At 49.9% G+C, this 24,951-nt stretch overlaps 1 protein-coding gene across 2 annotated transcripts in view; it reads left to right on the top strand.

The window, feature by feature from the left end:
• Positions 1–10,110, top strand: part of N4BP1 (NEDD4 binding protein 1) — a 57,849-nt gene extending 47,739 nt beyond the window's left edge. For both annotated transcript variants that reach the window (XM_086349482.1, XM_086349480.1), the window contains 3 exons: positions 818–925; positions 2,859–2,966; positions 4,762–10,110. In XM_086349482.1, the coding sequence (XP_086205608.1) occupies positions 818–925; positions 2,859–2,966; positions 4,762–5,119 (574 nt within the window). In that variant the 3' untranslated portion in view covers positions 5,120–10,110. The remainder of the gene's footprint in view (positions 1–817; positions 926–2,858; positions 2,967–4,761) is intronic.
• The last annotated feature ends 14,841 nt before the right edge of the window (positions 10,111–24,951 follow it).

Below are 24,951 nucleotides of genomic sequence, written 5' to 3'. Positions count from 1 at the left end.
TTCTCTGTAATGTTTACTTGTTACACTTTTTGATCACCATATGAAAGTGAAAAGTGAAATTGAAGTCACTCAGTCGTGTCTGACTCTTTGCGACCCCGTGGACTGTAGCCCACCAAGCTTCTCCGTCCATGGGCTTCTCCAGGAAGGCATACTGGAATGGGTTGCCATTTCCTTCTCCAGGGGATCTTCCCAACCCAGGGATCGAACCCAGGTCTCCCACATTGCAGGTAGACGCTTTAACCTCTGAGCCACCAGGGAAGCCCATATGATCACCATATATCTTCTCATAATTTGCATTTGCATGGATCTATAACTTGGACTAAACCTAATGGCAGTTCTGGACATCTCTTAAGTCAGGGCAGAAAATGTGCATTAGGCTAAAAAAAAAAAATGGAAGGCTGACTGTGGCAAGGCTAATCTTAGAACCAAAGTACCATAGCTTAGCAACTGAAAACTGAATAGTGATTTCACAGGCATCAATTCTGATTCATTCCTTCTCTAGTCCTCATGCATTATCATATTACCACTCTATTGATAATACAACTTGTCTAGAAAAATGTATAAATTATGCTTAAGATTATTTTTTAAAAAGATTTTATGAAAACCAGGCCTTCATTTATAATCATTCTAGTAATTTCAGGTGTTCAGTATTTCAAGTTGATGTTCACTTGACAGGGGCTTAACTTTTCTGCATCCCAGCCTTGGTTAAATTGTTTTATTTTTCTGTGAAGAGGAAATGCTTTTGTTTTTTATAGTAAAGCTACTCTGAACCAGGGCTGCCTGCTTGCCTGTTTTAACCACTCTTATATTACCATAGGTTTCTACTACACTTAGCGGACAAAACTGGTGGCATAATTGTAACAAATGATAACTTCAGAGAATTTGTGACCGAGTCAGTCTCCTGGAGAGAAATAATTACAAAAAGGTAATACTTTTTTCTTTGTCTTTGGTCAGAGATGTTTTTTGTTGTTTACTGTTTGTTTTTTGTCCACCTTGGAAGCAGTTCAGGAGACCAAAGGTATCATAAGACTATGCTTCCAATCCACAGGGTAGCTGGCCCCTGTCAGGAAGCGGGAGGACTGAGCACAGAGCAGCAACACCAGCAAGTGATGTGTGAACGTGCTCTGGTGCCCACAGGTGTCTTCTGTAGACCAATGTCCCCTGGCAAGAGGCGTATCTTTGTGGTCCAGTTAGCTCTGTTAACTGTGTGATGGAGCAGAAATGACTACCTAGTTTGACCATGGCCTGATGCCGAGGGACACTTGAGCAAGTCATTGGGCCTCCCCCAGGCTTTACTCAACAGTGAAATATGAAGGCTAAGTTTGATAACAGCTGTGATTTCAGCAAGAGGATAGTCCCAAAATCAGTATGCTGACTGGGTTTTCACTTTGGGGAAAGGAAAGAATATTTCTAGTTTTTAATATCTGATACTTTTCTTGAGCATTTTACCATCAAAGTTTAGTCATCTGAATTGAAAGCACATTGAATATCCAAAATAACAAAGTTTTCTGTTTGTGATGACACCCTGAGTGTGTTCAGCTACATTAAGATCAGTGAGCACAGGCTTCCAGGACTTTCTGTAAACAAGCATCATCTGACAAGTACTTACCAAAAACCAGTAGTCTTATGGTAGTGCCAGGGATGAGTCATAAATGCCGGAAATCTAAAAGACATACCTTGAGATTGTGTATAACTGGTATATAACCAGTGTAACTACATACTTACCTGTCTAGGGGGTTTCATGGTTGCCTCTTGTCTGATATTTATGTTTTTTGAATCATAAGAGGGTTTTAGAATATGATACCCAGGTGAAAGTTAGTTACTATATGCATTTGACCCATATGCTGTTAAGAAACTTTGGTGATAGCTGAAGTAAGAATTGGTCTTTGACCTTCTGGGCACAGTTAACAAGCCATTAATCTTCTAGCACATGTTTCTGTTGGATTTGTGCCCTGAGCTCATTGTCAGTATTTATCAGACATTCATCTGTGTATGCATAGAAGGTTTAAGTGCAGTGAAGAATCAGTCACACACCAACCCATTGCCTTCAGAAGTCATAAAGCAAGGCAGAAACCAAGATCCAGGCAGCAAATCAGGCATTTGGACTTTTTTTAAAACATTTTTCTAGACTTGATAAATCATATTCAACTGACCTTCAGTATTTCTTCATACACTAATTCCCTTTTTTAAAAGAACATCAGTAGGTTTGCTCATGAGCTCATTTATTGAAAAATTAAACCTTTGTTGAGCACCCATTGTATCCTAAGGTGACAGTCTTTCCATCTTGTTTTTCAAAGTTATATTGAACATTATATTAGGAAAAGAAGCTGCTTCCCAAGCCCAGATAAAAATCTGAAAGTCTTGGTAAGAAATAAGAGGGCCAGTAGGTAAAAGTTTCTTACTCTGTTGTATTTGTATGCAAAAGAGAAAGTGGTTTCACTGGGGTGTGTTTGGTTTTCTTTGCTTTAGTGGTTAAGTGAAAGTCTCAGTCACGTCCAGCTCTTTGTGACCCCATGCACTATACATATACAGTCCATGGAATTCTCCAGGCCAGAATACTGGAGCGGGTAGCTTTTCCCTTCTCCAGGGGATCTTCCCAGCCCAGGGATCAAACCCAGGTCTCCCACGTTGCAGGCAGATGCTTCACTAGCTGAGCCACAAGGGAAGCCCAAGAATACTGACAGAAGGGAATACTGATAGAAGAACACCCCAAGAAGGGATGGGCAGCCTATCCCTTCTCTAGGGGTCTTCCCGACTCAGGAATTGAACCGGGCTCTCTTGCGTTGCAGATGGATTCGGTTAAGCAGTCTTTTAATTTACTTTTTTCTCCCACACTGTAATTATTCTCCCTGTTGTAGATTGCTCCAGTATACCTTTGTGGGGGACATATTTATGGTTCCTGATGACCCTCTGGGAAGAAGTGGACCTCGATTAGAAGAATTTCTTCGGAAGGAAGTCTTCCTTAGGTATTTGTTTCCTTTTCCAGATTGTCTTGTGTTTACAAATTTGTTTCAGTTGTTTGTGCTTCAAGTGCAAGTGCACTCTCTCCCTGAGTATTATAAATGGTATTTTATTTTAAAAACTAGCCGTAAATTTAGTGCTGGTGAAATACAGGTGGAATGTCTTCCAGAGACCAAATCTTCATTTGTGGTCCATTTGGTTTTAATCCCAGAAGAGAGGATGGAGAGCCAGACTTTCTGTAGGCCAAAGAAGACAGAGCAGATTTTGCTAGTGGTCACTTACTAGTGAATGCTAATTAGGTTCTTTGTGTGTGTGAGAGTATCTTTTTCAGTTCATTTTGCCAAGTCATTTACTTTGAATGTTTTATGCTTATATGAATTTATTTACTATTCAGGAGTCACTACCTGGGAAACTGTTGCTATCTACCTCACTGAGTAGAGAAGCAAGTATTCTATGTTTGTCTGAAATTAATTTGATAGCTTAGGTTTTCTTTCTTGTAGATTGGGGTTTTTTTGTTTGTGTTTAAAGACATGTTTCCATTTTCAGAATTCTCAAGAATGGACATTGTCCATTCTTAAGTGGACAGATCGTATTCCCCAGTGATAGGCCTTTTCTCTTTTTAAAAAGTGAAATAAGCTACATTTCTGTGTATTTCTCAGCTGAAAGGGGTGTAAGCTGAAAGAAGTGAGAGACAGCTCCCCCAGCGTTTCAAGACAGTGAGACTTCAGAGCTGATCCTCTCCGTTTATGACAGGGCCTTTGGGGGATTCTGGGTTTGGATTGGAAAGGGCAGGTGGCTCACACAGAAGTGTCTTCAGCACACGAGACTGGCATGATTTCACTCCCAGGTCTTGTGAATCATTTCTCTTTTGAGCCTTTGTGTTGTATTACACACTCCGTTCCCACAGGTCCTGCTTCTCTACCTACCTCCACCAAGAGAATGGCAGCCATTTTGAACACCTGCTGAATGGCCATACATCCTATTTTTTCTTCCAAAGTCTTAACTTGGAAATTCTCTGCTAGGCTTTAAGACCTCAGACCTGTGTGCAAGCATCAGGGTCCATGGGTCAAACTTAATGGAAGGAGAGTTCTGTCTCCTTCTCCAGCCTCAGCAGCCTGGCAGCAGGGTCAGTCTTGCCTACTCACATAAGACGCATTGAATACAAAGTTAGTCATTGCACCCTCTGCCGCACCGCTCCGCCCCCGCCCCCCCCCACCCCCCGCCTCCAACGGAGGGACTGAGCTTTTGAAGTTGGGAAAAGTGTTCAGCAGCCCCATTTCTCTACTGCAAGCAGAATCAGGTGGGGGGCTTTTTAATGGTAGAGATGCCCTAGACACACTCATGTGCATTCAAGTTGTGGACACCAACATCTCACTCAGACTTGAGGGGCTGGGGAGGCAGCCTCTCTGCCCAAAGATCCCCATCAGCCTGGCCCCACAGAGAATCTGAATCTGCAAGAGAGTATGGTCCTGAGTCCAGATCTTTTGAAAGCTTCCTGGTACACCCTGGTTCAGAGCCAAGCAGCTGGATGGGGTCAGTCCTCACAGCAGCAGGCCAGGAAATGGAGTGGCTCATAAAGAGCCAGCATTCCCTGTCATGACTGGGCTGGAATTGGTGTTAGCGGCATCCCCACAGGCCTGTCTGTGGGTGGTTGCCCTCCCTGCCATGGCTTGCAGTCTTCTCTTGCCTTCAGAGGCCAGGGAGTAGCTCCTTGAGTTTTGGAGTCAGAAGCAGATATTTTTAGACAGATTTCTTGTTTGTCTCCTAACCTAGCTCACCAGGGCTTGCTTCCATTCACAGAGATATGCAGCCCCTACTCAACGCCCTGCCAAATGTGGGCATGTTTGACCCCAGCTTCAGAGTCCCTGGCGCCCAGGCAGCCAGCACCAGCCACCAGCCTCCGACCCGGATTCAGGGCACCCCACCCAGCCACTGGCTTCCTCAGCAACCCCGCTTCCCACTTTTGCCCAACCTTTCCAACATCCAGCAGAATCTGCCCATGCCAGCACAGAGATCTCCTGCAGAAACCAACGAGCTGAGGGAAGCCCTTCTGAAGATCTTCCCTGACTCGGAGCAAAAACTGAAAATCGACCAGATCTTGGCAGCTCATCCATACATGAAAGACCTGAACGCACTCTCCGCCATGGTATTGGACTGAAGGCTGTTGGGAACTGGGGCTCTGGGCTGAAGACACACACTCAAGCTAGTATCTGCATGTGCCAGCAGGAAGTGACATAATGTGAAAAAACCAATTTCCCAGTGGAAATGCTGTTGTAGTGTATAGGAGAAAAAAAAACACAGATGTTTTGTGTATAAAAAAAATCTGGGTTTTCAAAACCAGCTTTTTTATATATATACATTATGCTGCTATTACGGATTTAACATTTTCTGTAAAAGGAAAGTCTACATTTTCTGCCTGTTCAGAACTGTTTAATAGCAGTTACTCTTGAGTGCACTTACATTTTTATGTTTTTTAAACTATTTTCCTTAATGCTGAAAATATTGACAAATGGATATGATTAGCCTTTCTTAAAAAAAAAAAAAAGTTGCTTTCTTAGGGAAAGCAAGAACTCTTAAAGTATATTTTCTTGAGATGACTATGTCACGTCCACTGACATGAAGTGTGCTCACCCTCCTAGCCTCCTCTACCCTCGCCCCTGGAATTAGAGTCCGTGTGAGTTAATTTTGCTCCTCTGGGGTCTTTGATTGGAGCCATTTGTGAGAGTGGACAGGTGATGCCACTAGGTGGCACCTTGTGCCTAGCCATCGTTAATGACCAGGGCAGAGCTAGACGCACGGAGTATCCGGCTGGGAGAACCTTTAGAGCCCACGTAGTCCAGCCCTTCCTCCCTTCCCACCGGGCAGAAGAGGGAACTGAGGCTCCAAGTGCCCTCTGTCTGGACGCGCCCAAGTCCACAGCTGTGAACTGGATCCCTCGTGCATGGCTGGGACACGCAGCACTCAGTCCCTGACTGGCTCTAGAAGTCCCATCTCAGCTTCTGAAGATGCTAGTGGGACGTGAGGAAGTTCAGTGAAGAGCGTCATTATTACAGTAGTTTGGTGTCCACAGCCTTGGGAGATGCCCCATGTGAAGTTTGTGCAGCTTTGCCAAAAAACTGGTTTTCTATTCTCAAGAATGACCCAAGCCAATAAATAGCATTAGTAGCTTCTGTGGGGGCCCAGAGCCCTGTATTTATTTTTCCTGTGTTAATCTCTTTAGTGTTCTCCTAAGCTGCCCTTCCTATGGGTCTGTCTCAGAATTGATATCTTAGTATTGTGTTTTCAGTGTTGCCTAAATTCTGTGTCAGTGAAAATTCTTTTTCTGGATAATTAACTGTTAACATCTTTCTTGTTCTCTGGACCTTCAAAGGGCTTTGTATTTAATACTTGCTCTTTCCCCAGGCTGCTCACAATCAGTTTCACATCTGCCTTGTAGATCACATCTCTTGTGGCCCCCAGAAACAATTCCAGAGGACTCAGTACCAGTTCGTTCTTCATGGTGAAGGGACTTAGTTAGCCATGAGCAGACCTGGCTGGCTCCCCCCAGTGCTCCCTCTAGGCACATATGATCCTGCATCCCTCCAGGAATGAGTCCAGAGTCCTCAGGTGGCCAGATTCGGACTTCAGTCACTTTTTCTCTTGGATGCCTTTAAGATGCATTCTGGTGTGGAGCTGGTCGTCAGCTGGGGGTAGGATACCCAAGTCATCCAGCTGTGCACGTGGAGGACAGAAGGCAACTTCAGTCACAGTTCCTGTGCCTCAGCTTCACAAATGATGGTTTTAAAAAACAACAGCAGAGGTGTGAGGCCTGGTCCCCCTCACAGTGACTTTACCTTCCAGGTCAAGTGGCCGTGCCAATCCAGCACTGCTGCTGTTCAGAGAAGGACCCAAGGGGCATGCCTTGATTGCCAGGACTTACCCACTGGTCTTCCTGGGAGGGGGGCTGAGGCGCCACTGATGCTGAGTAGAGCTGGCTAGGCCTAGAGGTCAGGAGTTTTCTAGGCTCTAGAAGTGACCTGACCTTTGAATTACATAAGCCTCTGTGATCTTAGTATTGTCTCTGAGAGCTCCACCAGCCCTTTCCTCTTTCTTGGGTGCAGGAAGGAAGAGTGCGGAAGGTAAGTGGGAAGAGTTTCAGAAAAGCATTACTGACTTACCTTGGTAAATTATAACATGAAACAGAATCCACAGTTCTTTCTGAAATCTGTCAAGTATAGTTAAATTTAATATTTTAAAGCTCAATTCTCAAACCATTATTTCAAGAAGTCATGACTTGTTCTCAGACTCCTCTTAATACTAGGCTCAGTGTTGATACTCCCGGTCTACCTCCCCTGGTAGGTTTTTGGAACCACCTTGGGGACTGTCTGTAGCAGTGTTTCCTGTAACTCCTCCAGGTGACTCTGCATCCTGTATTCCATGGCATTCCTGTGAAGCAGGAGGCAGGGCAGAGGGTGCCACCCTCCTTCAGTAGACTCGGAGAAGTTGTCCAGAAAAGAATAAGTAGGCAGTGATGCTGAATGATCTCTGGGCCTACATTCTTCCCCACACCCCAGACTGCCACCTGGGAGCAGAAAGACTGGTTTGGTCTTTCTGTCAAGTAGCCAGCGTTTGAGACCCTACAGTCCAGTGGCTAGAAAAACAGTAAGAAGGCTCGGCCGTCCTGGATGAAGGGTCAGCATTGTTCTGGCAGGCTTAGCAGGGTGTGACTGTCACCAGGGACTCCGCTGACCTGTTGTAGCTTTTGGTGTCAGTAGGAGGAGGGATAATCTTGCTTTATTGCTTAGGCTTATTGTGGCATTTGTGGAATATGATCCACACATAGAATCCATGATGCTCTGAACCCCCACCCCCACTGAGTCTCATGCCCTTCCCCCCACCATGGCAAATGGCACTGGGCCCCCTGGAGTTGGGCCTTGGCACCACTCCCACCTCAGGCCCAGCCTGCCTCCCACACATGTCTGAGACACAGCCTTCCTTAAGGAATTTCTCCCCACCTCTACCTCCCCAGCAACCCTCTATGTCCCCACCTGTCCTCTTCCATCCTGTGTCCCTTAGCCCATCTCCTCTCATCTCCCAGCTATAGTTTGTTTGGTTAGTTACTCTGACTACCCCATTTCTTCGTTATCTACCTCTCTCATTATTCCCTACATATTTCACATCCTGAGATTAAAACAACCTGATTTCCCTAAGGATCTCTGTTCATTGCTACCTTCCTTCCCCTTCCCACTTTTCACTTCTGTGTCTGCAAACTTGGCCTCCACCCCATCACATGGGATGAATCGAGGGAAGTCATTGGAGACCAGTCAGTTTCCAAATTCGGAAACCTTTTCCCAATCCTGAATCTGCATGTCCACATTCAGTAACCATAGCATGACATTGTTGACCCTTCAGTTCAGTTCAGTTCAGTCGCTCAGTCCTGTCTGATTCTTTGCGACCCCATGAATCACAGCACACCAGGCCTCCCTGTCCATCACCAACTCCCAGAGTTCATTCAAACTCATGTCCATCGAGTCGGTGATGCCCTCCAGCCATCTCATCCTCTGTCGTCCCCTTCTCCTCCTGCCCCCAATCCCTTCTAGCATCAGGGTCTTTTCCAATGAGTCAACTGAAGAGATGGCCAAAGTACTGGAGTATCAGCTTTAGCATCATTCCTTCCAAAGAACACCCAGGACTGATCTCCTTTAGAATGGACTGGTTGGATCTCCTTGCAGTCTAAGGGATTCTCAAGAGTCCTCTCCAACACCACAGTTCAAAAGCATCAATTCTTCGGTGCTCAGCTTTCTTTACAGTCCAACTCTCACATCCATACATGACCACAGGAAAAACCATAGCCTTGACTAGATGGACCTTTGTTGGCAAAGTAATGTCTCTGCTTTTGAATATGCTGTCTAGGTTGGTCATAAGTTTCCTTCCAAGGAGTAGTTCAGTTCAGTCACTCAGTCGTGTCCGACTCTTTGCATCTGTTGACCCTTACTTTCCCTATTTTCTGAGATTTCCCTCACTCCTAAACAGTCTTCATTCCTTTTCCTTCTTTTACTTAAAGGCCAGTTCAGCAGAAAGACCAGCTCAACAGGTGGTTTCCAAACTTCAGACCAGCTATGGGACGCATGATGGGGAGGGCAGTTCTTAATACAGATGACTGGGCACTACCCAGAGGTTTATTTAGTAGCTCTGGCGCAAAGCGTGGAAATCTGCCATTTCAGCAAATTCCCTGGATGGTTCCCACACAGGTGGTCCATGGACCACATTTTGAGACACACTCACCCTTAGAGATCAGCACACTTCCTTGACTCGAACCGCCCCCTCTTTGCTGAAGTGACTCCCAGCTCCAGCCCTGCCCCTTATGAGTGCATATTTAGGTCTACCTAGAAGCCCTGAGACATCCCCAGACCCACTGCCCCCCAGACCCTCTGCCTGCATCTGTTCTCTTGTCTTTTCCCACCCACTCTGCCACAAGGTCCCCGCATCCACCGTTGTCCCTTTTTGGCCATTGCCCCCCACCCCGCATCTTGTGCTTATGGCCTCCCTGTGGGCATCAGCCTCTGACCTGTCAGCCCACCTCACAGCTTTCCCGCCTCTAACTACCCCCTTGAGACTGCACAGCTGCTAGATTTATCTTCTGAAGATACGCTTCTGCACACCCCTGTTCTTGCAGTGACCAGTGGCTCTCTTGACCAGAGTATCAAGTTTAGACCTTCCTGAGCTTAGTATCCTTGGCAGTCTACCTCCCAGTTGTACATGATGGCCCACTCTGTATAGCCCATCTGTCCACTCACTGCAGCCGCACAATTTCCTCAGTTACCTGTGGGCTCCCACTCCGAGTGAATCTCTTCTCTGCTAAAAATGCCCTTTCTCCCAGATGGCTTCCCCCTCAAAGGCCCGGCCCTGGGTCCTCTGTACCCTTGCCTAAAGCTTCTGAGCAGAAGCAGCCTCATGGTGTCTTGTGACCCCACAGCACTTGTCTTGCTTTCGGCACTTGCCGCTCTGGTTGGTGTCGCTGCGGCTGATTGTGTGCTCTGTCTTACCTCTCTTTCTAGACTGTGAGCTCCTCGTGGGCAGGGCTTTCTGTGTTCACTCTCTGTGTTTCCCACGGCACCTAGCGCAGTGCCTTGCACTTAATAGGTGCTCAATAAAGTCTGCTCAGTTGAACTGGAGGATGGTGCCTTCTTGACAGCGGCATCTAGCAGCCAGCAAGGCCTTCAAGTATCAGATTCTCTGCAGTTGCTCCCTGGAACCCACTACTCTTCATTTTTCCTTCTTGTCAAGTCTCTAACACCACCAGGTCCGGGAATGGGCACCTGCCCCCGGCTGAGCCAAGCAGTGTGCTCTGACTTGCTGCCCACACGGTGGCCAATCTAGGCCAGTCAGAGTACGCCTTGTGATTGCCCCCTCTGGTGGTGGGGGCTAAGATGTGTCATGCTCAGATCTGATGTAGGCTGTTTTCTGCCCTGGGTGGGAGGCAGGGTGGAGAGAAGCGGAAGCATGACAGTGTGATTCCTGTTGTCATGGAAACATGATGGCACTCACACTCTTCCCCAGAAGCCTGTTACCCTGACACACTTCACTTTTTCTTTATGTTGGGTTTATATCCCTTGAAATCAAAGACTCTTAAGTGAAATACATATCAGTGTCCATACACTTGGCAGATTAAATAAGGGAGGCTCATCACATCTTTAGGGAGATCCCAAAGACCAGTGCTCCCCAGGTGGCTCAGTGGTAAAGAATCCACTTGCCAAGCAGGAGACCCGAGTTTGATCGTGTGTTGGGAAGACACCCTGGAGGAGGAAATGGCCACCCACTCCAATATTCTTGCCTGAAAATTCCATGGATATAGGAACCTGGCGGGCAACCGTCCATGGGGGTCACAAAGAGTCAGACACAACTGAGCGACTGACCACACACAGCAAGACCAGTGCATCGGTGCTGCAGAAGTGTCCCCCTGGTCAGTTTTCAAGGAATCTCAGGAGACTCCACCCCCACACTCAACACAGACTGGCTCCTCCCGGGCATCTTCATCCTCTTGCGGTTGTGTCTCACAAACGCCTTCATGTAGATTTCCTTGCTCTGTCCCCTATCTGGACAGAGGCCAGGCCGGCTGCTTGGGAGTTAGGCCTTCCACATTCTGCCATGCCCTCACTGGTAAGACAGCCGTGACAAGGCCAGCCCTGCTAGTCCAGGGCTGCCGCGAGGAAGAAACGGGCCTAGAGCAGCGCCTGACAGAACCACCTCAGTGACAGTCACGACCGGCTCTGCCCCGCAGCCCGGCGGACACTTCACACCCTGTAGGCCATCCCAGAGGCAGAGACCTTGTCTTCCGGATGCTGAATGTTCTCTGTTCTTGCCAACTCATCCTGAGTGTGGTCCAGACCCTCCTCAGGGCCGCAGAGGTCCTGCTGTCCCCCGGGCAGGACGTCAGTCCTCTGATAACGCTCGATGCCCTTGAGTGCCTGGTGGGGTCTCGGCAGGGAGGGACCCAGGAGGATGCCAGCAGAACTACTGCTTGGCCACAGAGTGAGGGAGCGCTGATCCCCTGGCTGACACAGCCCCTCCAGGCTGCGTCCTGACTCATCCGCCCCTCCCACGCTCCTTTGAAGTCTCCATCTTGGAGGCTCGTGTGTGTGTCTCAAAGCAAGTGTGTGTGTGTGTGTGTGATGTGTCTGTGTGTCCAGGATGCAGGACTTGAATTCCTGCAGGCCATTTCAGACTCATCTGTGTGTCTCAAAGCATGTGTGTGTATGCCCAGGATGCAGGACTTGAATTCCTACAGGCCATTTCACCTCCCCAAGAGGCAGACTCCGCCAAGGTGACTTGGCCACCAGAATGGCACCCGAGATGGACTGCCTCCCTCCATCCAGTGACCAGAGTAGAGGGCTTGTGACCTGGGTCAAGGTGGTCAGCCCGCTGGCCAGAGGGAGGCTGTGGAAGGAAGCTGCCTCCCCCATTCCTGAGACATGGGGCCCTTGTCCAGCCTGGTTCCTGTGGGAGGTGCTGGGAACACATTGTTTTTTGTTTTTTTTCTTAAGTTGACCAGCACTGTAGAAGCGCTGTCTGGAGTACGCCTCTGTGTGCGTCATACCCTCCTTTCTTTTCCTTTACGGGGACGCAGAGCAGTAGAATGACCTTTGATGGTTTTTGAAACTGAAAGCAGCCTTTTTTATAGCTCGGGTTCCAGTCTCGTGTCATATGTGGTTCCAGGGCTGGTGACAGTCATCGGGGAAACGGAGCCTGGGCAGGCAGGGGGTTTGCCCAGAAACTGGTCATCAGCGCGCAGAATAAGCCCTGGAGCTGCAGCACCCGAGCCCCAGGGCTTCTGGAATCACCCCCCTGCCACCTCCTCCCACAAGACTCCGCGCCGCAGACGGTGGCCTCTGGGGCTTTCCTTCCCACTCCCTCCACTGGTCCCCAGCAAGCCCGACTTGGCCTCGAAGCCTGAAACCCAGTCTGGGGTCAGGCCTGGGCAGGCCCTGCCCTCTCCCCTCGCGGCTCTCAGAGAGAGGGGGAGGGGGCCTCCCCTGAAAAGAATGCGCTTGTCTGCCCGCCTGTCTGGCTCCGGGATCAGTCTAGGGTTTCAGCCACCAAAAAAGGCTGCAGGAAGGAGAGGGCCTCCTGCGGCTGGCCGGGAGAAGCTGCGGACACTGGATCACACGACCTCCCAGACCAGAGGGTCCCTCGACGGCGACAGCAGGTCCCACCCCCACCTTGCAGCCCCTTCCCACTGAGGTGGTCAGGGCCCTGCCGCTTACTCCCATTTTAAGGCTAAGGAACCTGAGGCCCAGTGGTAAGTGGTGGGTGGAGGGCTGGAACCCCAGCACCAAATCCTCTGCTCTGCTTGCCAGCCCCTCTCCCCCGTCACCCAGCTGTCCCGAGCAGCCGCTGCGTGCCTGGGGCAGTGCTGGGGGAGGGGAGGAGGCCAGAAGGGCCCTTTCCAAAGTACCCCATGCTCCCCCAGCCCTAGCAGTGAAGGTGTGTGGGCCCTGGCTCTGGCCCTTCTTGCTGTGTGATCTAGAGGGAGTTACTCACCCTCTCAGATGAGGCCAGTCCCCTCATCTCTGAATGAAAGTGAGGGCGCCACCCTCACAATGGGTGGTTTTCAATCCTGATGTGCATCAGAGCCACCTGGAGGAAGGGCCATAAATACGCTGGCGCCCAGGCTTCACCCGGACTGGGGAGATCAGTGAACAGAAGCCCAGGGATCCCAGCGAGCCCCTGACTGAGAACCGACATCCCATGAAGAGTTGGTCCCACCAGGATGAAATCCCAAGACAAGGGCCTGGCCCCTGACAGTTCTTCCCTTTCCTGACACCCACCTTCCTTACCTCATGTGGCTCCAGCAAGGGCTCGTCCTCAACGTCTCATCCAACTTCCGGTATTTTACAAATCCTCGTTCCCGCAGAGGCAACACTCGGAGCAGGAGAGCAGAGGGAGCAGGGGGATGGGGCCCTCTCTCCTGTGACCAGTGGCTGGAGCTGGCTTGGCCATTTCTCCCACCACCAGCTCAGCTGTGTGTCCTCACTTCCCGGCTCTACTTAAACCTGGGGACGGTTTTGAACGAGGACAGAGTGGAGCTCCTGGTGACCTCCTAGCACATCAGCCTCTTTTCTACCAAGCAAGGGGCTTCCTGCCACCCGTTACCCACCCTGTAGACCCCTGTCACTGCTCCACACGTGCTGACAGGGCCTTGGAGCCCAGCGGGGTCAGTGCATGCCTTGAAGACAGGAGGAGTCCACCACATGAAGACCTCCTATTTCAACAAGCAGAGGCCAGCGGGCTTGGGCTCCAGCAGCCCCCAGGCACTAGGTGAAGCAAGCTTTCATCCAGATCTAGTCTGCTGCCCCGCTGGGAGAGGTGGTGTCTTCCTTCAGAGTGTTTCTAGTCGTCTGACACTTCCAGCTGTCTTGGCCCAGGGCCTGAACATGAGCACTGAGCATCACCAGCAGATGGAAGTTGTGCTGTGTGGGGACAGTGGAAGGTGACTGGCTGATGGCATAAGCCAGCTGGTGGGAAGAGGCCCTCATCTGCCACAGCGCTGGTGGCATCAGGGGGCTTCCTGCCTCGGAAGTCTCAGCACCCAGCTCGAAGCCGTCTGCCACTGCCACCTGAGAATTACTGTCAGAATTACTGTCCCAGCTTCACCCACCTTGGGGCCTCCATATCCGCCATCACTGTCAAGGTGACTCCCAGGAAAGTCTGAGGCCTGGGGTTGAGAGCCCTCCCAACAGGAAGTGACTTGACGACATGAGCCTCGACCCTCTCCCTTCCCACGGCCCCATCCAGACTGAACCCAGACCCCATTTGTCTGGTCTTTCCAAGTGTCCTTCACAGTCCCACCCACAGCTGTTCACCATCTTCCTACTTGGGTGGGTCTCTACAGCTCCCCAGTGGGGCAGGCAAGAATGATTCCCCTATCCTACAGATGTGAAAACGGAGGCAGGGCTGTTCTGAGACGAGACCTGCAGGGCCCAGACTTGAACCCTTGTGTCCACACGCCTGTGAATAACTGTCCAGTGAATGACTGTCCAGTGAATGATTCCGGAAGCCACAGTGGGGTGTCCATGCATCCACTCACTGATGTCAGTCTCTAGTCCCTTCTGAGTACGATTTTTCTGCTGGGATGGGCAATGATAGGGGGCTGACCGCCTACCTGGGCGAGGAGACCAGAGACAGAAGTGTGAGTGTGGTGGATGGGGGTCAGCCTGGTGGAGGGGGTGGGGCTGTGGATGGAGAGCGCTCAGGGCAGGGGAACAGCAGCTAGAGAGGAAGACCATAGGGGAGGCTGGAGACGTCAGGGAAGAGGGCTTGATTTGTCCTAAGGGATGTGTTCTGCCTTCTTATTTCTCTGAATTTGGGGCCAGCTGGGGTACACAGTCCACTCTTTGGAAAAGCCTTTCCCAAGCCTGTTCCCGCACCTTGCAGACATCCCTTGCCCCAGCCTTTCCTGGCTCTTGGAACGGAAAGTTGGCCTAAGTTTCTGGCTGACCCAGCTCTGCTCCTGCGGTGGGTAGAGAGGGTCACTGGAGATGGGCTCCACCCAAGGAATCCCCACTGGGCTCCCAGGAGACACCCCGGGAGCCCCACCTGTTAGCAGCATGTGGTGGCCTTTCACCAAATGCTCACGCCTAGATCTTCCCCCAAGACGGCTGGGCAGCAACACCTCGAGCCCTCCATTTGTCGCTTCCCTGAAGAGCGGGGACCGAGGGCTGTTTTGTCCAGTCGCCTGTGACTGCAGAGTTGCAGGGCCTTCCCTGGTATAAGAAAGGCACTTTGGCTCCTCTCTGGGAAAAGGGCAATTTGGCTTTTCTAGGGGCAGAGATTCGTTCCTAATCACGACAGTGTATAACCTCCCTAACTCCTGCATGCCTTGGTTTTGGTCATCTCCACTTTGCAAGATAATGCCTGTTGTCTGCCTTATATTAATCAAACAGACTTAATTCCTTTGTCCTTTATTTAAACTTTTTGTTTTAACCAAATTCATTTGTTTATTAAGTTATTGGGTTTTTATTATGTGCCAAGCAGCATGTTTTGCTAAATTCAGTATAATTCATGAGGGAAATAAAAAGCTCAAGAAAGAGATCACTGTAATTCATAAAGCAGTTTCATTGCAAAATTTGCAAACCAAGTGATTTCAGATAAGCTTTTGTTAATAAAATACTTTAAATCTGATTTTTTTCATGTTGAAACTTTATTATTTCTTTTAAATGAAGCTAACATTTATTGATTTAACTCAGGCCTTGTTTTTGTTTTTTTTTTCTTTTTTCTTTTTTAACTGTTTGAAGTGTGGTTGACATATAGATAAGCACACAAGTCATAAACAGGCAGTTTGCTGAGTGTTCCCAAACCCATCATACCATGCCACCAGCATCCAGACAAAAAACAGAACATGTGAGCTCCCAGGAGCCCCGAGTGCCCTCCCCATCCCACCAAGGTAACCACGACCTTGACTTCCAGTGGGCTTTAAGAAGGCATCACCCTCTTCCTTCTGTACAAGGTAGACCAGGACCCTTAAAAAGAAGGGGAGAGAGAGCAGAAAGGCGGCTTCCAGGATTCCTGTGCACTCTCGTGCCCTGGAGCTGGTTGGGGCCCCATGGACTCTGGGGCTTTTCCAGCCAGCTGAGCTCAGGAGTACCCAGGAGTCCCCTCTGGCAAGTGAATCTACAGAAAAACACTTGTCCATTGCTTTCCAAGAAAAAGCACTTTTTTCTTGTTTTTAAAAATTGTATGAGGTCTTCAGAATCACATGCCCAATTGGTGTGGACCAGAGAAAAGTAGCAAAGTTTCATTTTTTTAAAAGCTGGAACATTCAAGGAAGAGCCATCCAGCTGGCTTGCATTCCAGGACATTTTTTCAGCACCCTGCCTTCCGTCACCCTTCTCTGAAGGCAGGGCGCCCCTCGCCTGCCTGTCGTCCTGCCCTTGGTAATTGCAACCAGCTGTCCAGAGCGGAAATTCACACTTCCAGGTCCATGCAGGCTGCTCTCGGTGTCTATGAAGGCAGAAGTCCCCTGCCACCCCCAAGCCCATCTCCTCTCAGGTCAAGGAACTCCACCACCACCACCACCACCACCAGTTCTGGTTCCAGCTCTTCTGTGAACTCCCTTGGGCTTGTCCCTTTGCCTCTTGGAGTATCAATATCCCCAGATGTAAAACAAGTGAGCCCCCACCCTGCTACTGGACTGGTCTTCTGTGAGACAGACCCATGGAAGTAAGATTGCTGCAAGATTTGGGAGGGATAGTTCTCCAGGCATCAGCTCCATGCCCACTCTTCCAGGAAGTCTCCCAGGAAGGCCCCTGTCCCTCAGCACATTGGCGTCTGGCAGCTAGTCCTGTGTACTCAGCAGGTCCTACATGCACTGCAGGGAGAGCACACCTGTGCACAAGGCGGTATGGCGTCTGTCCTGCTGGAGCTGTGACTTGGGTCTCTTACCTGGCTGCATCTCCCATTACTCCTTCTGGGTGAGTGTTATGTGAGTAGTAGGCCGGAGCTTGAGCTTGCAATTCTATTCATATATTTCTCTCAAGAAACCTGGTTCCAAGAACAGATGCGCTCAACCTGGCTGAAAATAGGAGCAAATTTTTCAGGAGCTACCAGTCCCAGGCAGCGCTAGTGGTAAAGAACCCACATGCCAGTGCAGGAGATTAAGGAGACCTGGGTTTGACCCCTGGGTCCAGAAGATCCTCTGGAGGAGAACATGGCAACCCACTTTAGTATTCTTGCCTGGAGAATCCCATGGACAGAGAAAGAGGAACCTGGAGGGCTACAGTGCATAGCTTTGCAAAGAGCTGGATATGACTGAAGCGACTTAACATGTAAGCATCAGTCCAGTTCTGGCTCTTCAGGTCTCACCAGGCTTCCTTGGACAAACTTCACCCCTCCCCCACTTCAGGGTGAGCAGTGGGGAGCTGACCTCTGAAAACTCCTCCAGCTCTGATCTTTGCTGATTCTTGGGATCTGTTTTTCTCGTCCAGAGAACAGGAGGCCAAGAGCAGAAAGAATAAACTGAGACTTCTTTAGAAAGCAAGCAGAAGTTTCTTAAAAGTTAGATCAATGTCTACCTTATGGTCCAGCAATTCCACTCCCAGGTATTTACTGAAGAGAGTGAACACATATGTCCACAAAAAGGCTTGTATAAGAACATCTATAGCAGCCTTATTCCTAATCACCCAAACAGGAAGCAGTTCAAGCGTCCAAGAGGTGACATGACAAACCAGTTGTGGAACATCCAGACGATGGAATATTACTCAGCAGATACTCAGACAATACCATTCTGGCTGTACAGGTGATGCAGCAGGATGTATGAATCCCACAGTCATTACACTGAGTGAGAAAAGCCAGATGGAGTGTACATGCTGCATGAATTACATATAGAAAGTTCTAGAACAGGCAAAACTACTCTATGGGAGTAGCCATCAGAAAGTAGTGGTGAAGGGAAGCCCTGAGGGAACTTTCTGGGGCAATGGAACTCTTTTTTTTTTAATATTAATATTTATTTGGCTGCCCCAGATCTTAGTTATGGCATGCAGGATCTGACCAGGGATGGCACCTGGGCCTCCTGTATTGGGAGCTCGGAGTCTAAGCCACTGGACCACCAGGGAAGTCCCCTGGAACTGTTTTATATCTTGTTTTGAGTGGTGGGTATATAGGTGTATACTACTGTCAAAACACTGACTGAACAATTAAGATTTTTACGTTTTAATGTACATAAATATTGCCTTAATTTAAAAATTAATTAAAACAGGAAAAGAAAAGAAGGAAAAGCAGCTAAAACCTTTAGGTCAGGCAGGGAGGCCGCAGGCTGGGAGTCCAGTTTGTCTTGTTAGAAGTTAACAGTTTGCAGGCTGGAGACACGAGGATCCTGGTGGGCCATTTTCACAGGCACAATGTCATCAAGTGAGACCAAGAGGGTGGGGGTGCAGGGGAAGCAGGGACGTGAGGAGCAGCTTAAAGTTGCATTAGCTACAGCCCAGGAGAAGGGCTCATCTGTCCTTGAATTGGACGCTCACTGAGCTCTCCCCATGCAGACACCATGGCAGGCACTGAAGGTACAGCAGTGACCAGAAGACGTGGTCCCTGCCCTCTGGGAGCTCTGTGAGAGAGAGACCTTGAGCTGCGTGAATCATACCAACAAGCCCCTCAGCCCTGGACCGAGGACTGAGAAAGCACAGGGAACTCCCAGATCACCAGCCTCGAGTCCTCCCCCTGTTCAGGTCCAGAAGAGTCACTCAGGAACCCTGAGTTTAGAGCTGAGTTCTGAACGACTGCAAGATATTAACCAGATGCAGAGTACTGAAGAGGGCATCTTTCCCCAAAGCCAGAACTTAACGCAGGAACCACAGACCCCAGGGCCGAAGGGGCCAGGCGGGCAGCAGCACTGCTGGAGCAGAGCATTGGACAAAGCAGCGGCGACCGTTGCCGTGCGGCAGTTGTTACAGGCCTGGTGTGGTCCCATTTTCCTATTTTTGTGTTTCAAGAAAACCTAGAAATCTGGAGTTTTTTCAATGTGAACTCAAATCAGTTTTCAACTCTTGTCACATTTTAAAATCACTTTTATAGATTTATCACTTCTATAAATCACTTCAGAGCAGCTGCAATCAAACTTCCAGCAGGATTTTTTTGGTAAAAAATTTGCAAACTGAGGTTAAAACTTATGTTGAAAAGCAAAAGAACCTAGAATATCCAAAAACAATCTTGGAAAAGAACAACCAAGTTGGAAGAATCTCACTACCTGATTTCCAGATTTAGTAGAAATCTACAGTCTCAGGACATTATGTTTCTGGCCAAAGGACAGATGGGTAGATCAGTGGAATAGAAGAGTGTCCAGAACTAGACTCACACAAATACGATCAACTGATTTTGGACAAAAGTTCAAACAGAATTCAATGAAGAAAGGATCATGTTTTCATTAAATGATATGACAGTGTGACAGATGGAGTCTTAGGTGGCCCCTCATGACTCCTGCCTTCTCATGTTCACAGCTTTGTGTAAACCCCTCCTCTTGAGTGTAGGTGGGACCTGTGACTTGCTTCTAACCAATGGAATATGGCAAAGTGATGGGATGTCATTCCCATGGCTACATCATGTTGTATGAGGTTCCATCTTGCTGCCCACTTGCTCCAGAGGCTCTCCCTGATGACTTGATGGAGTAGGCAGCTGTGTTTGGAAAGCCTGCAAAGCAAGGAACTGCAGGAGAGAGACTTCTAGGAACTAGGTGGCCTCTAGGAGCTGAAAGTCACCAGCAAGATGAATTCCCCCAACAATTTGGATGAGCTTGGAAGCATATTCTTTCCAGTCAAGCCTCCAGATGAGAACATAGCCCAATGAGACCCTACGATGACCCAGCTAAGTTGAGCTCAGACTCCTGACCCGCAGAAACTGTGAGATAATAAATGTGTTTTGTTTTAAGCCTCTAAATTTGTGATAATTTATGATGCAACACAGAAAATCCATAAGCCAAAAAATAAAACCTCTGGACTTCCCTGGTGGTCCAGTGGTTAAAAATCTACCTGCCAATGCTGAAGACATGGGTTCCATCCCTGGTCTGGGAAGATCCAGCATGTCTGGGAATAGCTAAGCCCGTGACCATAACTACTGAGGCCACACGCTGCAACTGCTGAAGCTGTGTGCCTAGAACCTGTGCTCTGCAACAAGAGAAACCACCACAGTGAGAAGCTCTCACACAACAAAGAGTAGCCCCTGCTCCCCGCAACCAGAGAAAGCCCATGCAGCAACAATGATAAATGAATTTTTAAAAATAAAACCTCTACCTAAATCTCATATCATATACAAAAATCAACTCTCAATGCAAAAGCATAAAACTTCCAGATAAAACAAACACTGAACACTGGCCAGACAGTGGACAAGGTAGGAGCCACGGGGCAGGACAGAGGCAGTGATGGAGGGAAGTGCAGTTGTGACCCACTAGGACTCAAGGTCCAGAGCTGCCCAGGTGTCACGTGAATAGCAGCAGCTTCAGCCCTGGGATCTCTCTGGGGGCATCTCTGGTCTCCTCTTGCTCCCAGCTGCCCAGTCCTACTGCTTTCTCTAATGTAGTCCAAATCTGATCGGTTTCGCTAACACCACCCCGACAGGTCAGAGTTCTTTGCCGCGTCGTAGGTGACTGACCAACCTATGGATGCACAGTCCTGGCTCAGTGCCACCCTAGTTCTTTCAGTTTCCACCCCTGAGCTCAGCCAACCACTGCCACCTCCCAGTGGGGCCGCGGGAGGGACACTGGATGATGCAGATGCTGTGACTGTCTCATTAGAAAGACACATTTCTGTGCCTAAGTCCCTTTGTGCCATGGTTCTGAGGTTCCCTGGAGAGGGACACAGACCAGAGATCCCATGGTCCTCTGGTGCCCTCCCATGCCCTTACTCCTGCTGCGCTGCAAGCTCAGGCGAGCTGCAGCTGCTGGAAGCCCCGCTGAAAAGGCTGGGAAGCGACCCAGAGACAGGTGTTAGAAGCTGGGGCGGGGGTGGTGCAGAAAGCTACCCGGGATGGGCAGGGCCATCCCTTTCTAAGAAGATGCTCTGGGGAAATAGGCTGCCCTGAGTCACCACCGCCAGCCGGCTCCCAGGGGCCTCTGGGCGGAGTGAATTCAGCAGCACGTCTGTGTGCAAGAGCGATGCAGGGCCCGGGAGATGGGAGGACTCAAGTAACTGAAGAGAACCGGCTCAGGAGCCAAGCAAGAGTCACCATTTGTGGAGGGAAGAGCAAGAGGGTCCTGTGGAACCAAAGTTAGGTAGAGGGTGCTGGGCTCCCCATTTAAGAGGGGCTGAGTTTTACACTGCTTTGGGTAATCTACCCAGATCAGTCCCTGACACAGCCCCGCAACAAACACCCTCCTGTGTTTTTTCATTCATGGACAAACCCCCTAGGGTTCTCAGAACACTCTGCCTCCCTCTCTCCCAGGCTGGTGATTCAGTCAAGTCTGTATAAGCACAGCCTTGAAAGAACAGAATAGAAGGATTAGCTGGCTTCCTGATGGGCAGTGGGTGGCAGCAGGGTGGGGTGGGGACCATGACTCCTCCTCGAATGTCCAAAGGACACAAAAGCTGTCGCAACGATCACAAAAAGTAAATCTCAGTTTGTTTTTTCCTGTGGCCTTCATCAAGCTAGGAAAGTAGAAGAAAGAAAACGGGGACTATGCAGGAGAAGGGGTCACCGTGCTCTCCCTGGTCCTAAACAAGATGTCAGGCAGGCATCCAACCATTCGGAAGACCTTGGAGGTAAGAGATGGGGCAGAAACCTCTGAGGACAGATGGAGGCAAAGGCCTGTGACTCCCAGACCTCCTGCGATGCTGTTGTTGCTTGTCATGAGATGCAGGTTGCCATGGTGATAGGGGGATGCAAGGTCCAACCGAGGAGAGGAGACTGGGAAAAGGTCTCAAGGGAAGATGCTGGGGGAGGCTATTTTCTTGTTGTGTACCCCACAATGGTCTGAGGACTTTACCCGGCCTCCCCTTAGTGTTGACCAGGGGCCACTGGGTGCATGAACCATCCTGTGACAAGCGACAAGGGTGATCCAAAATATAAGGGACTCCATGGTGGGAGGCTTCCTGGAGGAGACACATGTAGGTTGGGCCAGGCTGTAACAGCCATGGGCTGTGGGAGCGTGCAGAGGGACAGAGCACTCCAGGGTGAGGGGGCACCAAGGCCCCTGCAGGAATCAGCAAGTTGTGTGCAGTGCCCTGGGAAGAGACCAAAGGATCCTCAGCCATGAGGGGGAGCTGCCAAGAGGACCAGAGCCTGAAGTCCCTCAGCTCCAGTGGCCATCAGGGTCTGCCGTCTGCTGCCACCCACTGGTCCCCAGCCATCCTGGGGCACCTCCTCACTCACTGTCACCTGCCGGTGCCCAGGAGATTCCTGGAAGCATCGGCATTCTGCCCAGAGGTTGCTGGAGCAAGCCCCTGCCTCTCACCAGCTTCGTTCAAGCCTCATGTTGTGAACACAGAGACAAGCACTGTGCCCACTGCGGGGACAAAACAGACAAAGCAGACAGGGTTCTGGCCTCGTGGAGCTTACGTTCCAGTGGGAAAATGAAGCATCGCTCACAAAAACATGCAAATAGCCATCATGACAGCGCTGCTGTGTGCACGTGACGGGGAGGCAGGACCACGGAGTTGGCCAATGCATCTGTTACTACATAGCAAATTACCCTCAAATGCAGTGGCTTAAACAGCAATGATCTTTTACTATCTTTCATGGTTTCTTTGGATCAGAAATGTAGAAAGAAAGGACCCAGTGGGGGTGGCCTATCTCTATGATGCCTGGGGACTCAGCTGGAGGACTTGAAGCCTGGGTGCTGGAATTACCTGAACGCTCACTCACTCCTATGTGAGCCTGTCTTGTTGGTTAGGACACTCCTGTGGTCTTTCTCTGAGGCCTGGGCTTCCTCACAGCATGATACCTGAGTTCTAAGAACAAACAGCCCAAGAGAGAAAGAGCCAGGAGGAAACCGCATGGCTTTGAAAGGATCTTCAGAAATCATATAGTGTCACTTTGACATTTTCTTCTGGTTGAAGCAGTTATAAAGATGGAGCCAGGTCCAAGTGCAGAAGACAGAGACTCTGACCCCTTGGAAAAGAAGCATCGGTGGCATCTGGTAAGAACCTGAGGGATGGGTATATATAATACATAGAGCATGCTCATGCCTAGTTATTCAGTCTGACTCTTTGCAACCCTTTTAATGGCAGCCTGCCTGGCTTCCTGTCCATGGGGCTTTCCAGGCAAGAATACTGGAGTGGGTTGCCATTTTCCTCCTCCAGGAAATCTTCCCAACCAAGGGATTGAACCTATGTCTCCTGCATATAAGGCAGATTCTTTACCAGCTGAGCCATCAGGGAAGCCTATTTTATATATATATAATATTAATATATATATGTATGTATATGATATATAGACGCAGCCTTCTTTGGAAAATAGTCAATACATCCCAGAAGCAAGCCTTGCAGGATGCTCTGGAGTCAGCCAGATTCCAGGAAGGAACACTCCAGGCAGAGGGAGAGCATAGGGACCACTCTGAGGTAGAAAGGAGTCGAATGCATGTGAGCACCAAGGAGAAGCCCTGTGCTCCTAGAACAAGGGTGTGCGGGGTCAGAAAGTGAGGCCAGGAAGGTGGGTGGGGCAGAGAACACGGGGATCTGGGGTCGGGTGTGTGGGCTTGGGCTCTGAGCCTGAGGGCACTGTGAAGCCAGGGAGTGACCCAATCAAACAAATGTTCCAACAGGCTTCATCTGCTGCAGAGTGGAGATGGGCTGGATGGGGCAAGACTGGGTGACAGGAGACAGAAGCATCCGTGCCCCTTGGTCTGAGAACCACCTGCCTAGAGGTAGTGGAGTGAGGACTGAGCCCACCCAGGGGTGTGAAAAAGACCCCCGGAGAAGGCAGGGGGTGGGACACCAAGGTAGTGCCAGGCAAAGAGGGAGATCCCAGAAGGGAACCTAAGCTAAGCATGAGCTAACAGCAGCCCCGAGAAACCCCCTGACCTGGATCTGGTGAAGAACCTGGTAAAATCTCTTTGACAGGTGCAAATCCCCCAAGGCCCTCTGGGTAAAAGGAATACTGTATTTCTTGGCACTTCGTGATGACATCTCTTGGTCTTTCTAAATAAAATTAAATCCTTTTGGGGCCCCATTTGCTAAGGTTGCAGAGACCAGATTATCTGCCATGATTCAAGGTGTCTTCCCCTGCCTCTGGTTGTGCAAAAACTGCAGAATGTTGCCATCTGGATCCACGGGGACAAGGTCCCACTACCCAGCTGGGGTGTTCCTTGCTGGGGGCCCTGGTTTAGGAAGATGAGGGCCATTCAAAGACAGACCCACATCTCTAGACCCAGGTCTGCATGCCAAAAACAGTGCGGCCCCGCAGTAGGGCCACAGAGGACCAGCAGCTTCCTGGAGCTGGTTCTCCAGGATGAGGGGAATACGCCATCCTCCAGAAGTCTGGCTTCCCATTCTGGGGACCCTCCCTCTTCCTCCTTCAAAGCCCACAGCCCAGCCCCTCCCCTCCTTGGCCGACCGTCTGGCACAGTCCTGCCAAAGAGCCCCCTATTCATCCACAAAGCCTCTCTGAGGAGCTCTGCTTGGAAATCAGACAGCCACTCATTTCCTCCCCTGGGCTTCAGGTGAGTCATGGACCCAACCTTTGCATTCTGGGGATGCTTAGACATCCTCCAGTGTAGACAGCAGTGGAGAGCAGACCCCAGGCTACATGTTTACATAAATCCTCCTGCTGCTTTGCCCTTAGAGGACAGCATGGTGGGCCCTCAGGTTTTCCAAGGGTGGAGGGAATTGTTGGCCCATCTGATCTCAGAGATCCCCTCCAGCCCTGCTGCTCTGAGATTCCAGGACAATAGAGCCACATGCAGAGGCCATGGCATCAAAGGGAGCCCCTCCCCCAGGCCTGCTGGGCAGGGCTGCAGACAGCACCCCCAGGGGCTCCCAAAGCTCAGACAGCCACTGCCCAGGGAGAGTTCGCCTCCCCAAAAAAGGCTGC

Source organism: Bos grunniens, chromosome 18 (assembly GCF_055505025.1).
Source record: "Bos grunniens cultivar Pamir isolate PY7600 chromosome 18, Bosgru_T2T1.0, whole genome shotgun sequence".
Classification (NCBI taxonomy): domain Eukaryota; kingdom Metazoa; phylum Chordata; class Mammalia; order Artiodactyla; family Bovidae; genus Bos; species Bos grunniens.
This window is presented reverse-complemented; position numbering and strand designations above follow the sequence as displayed.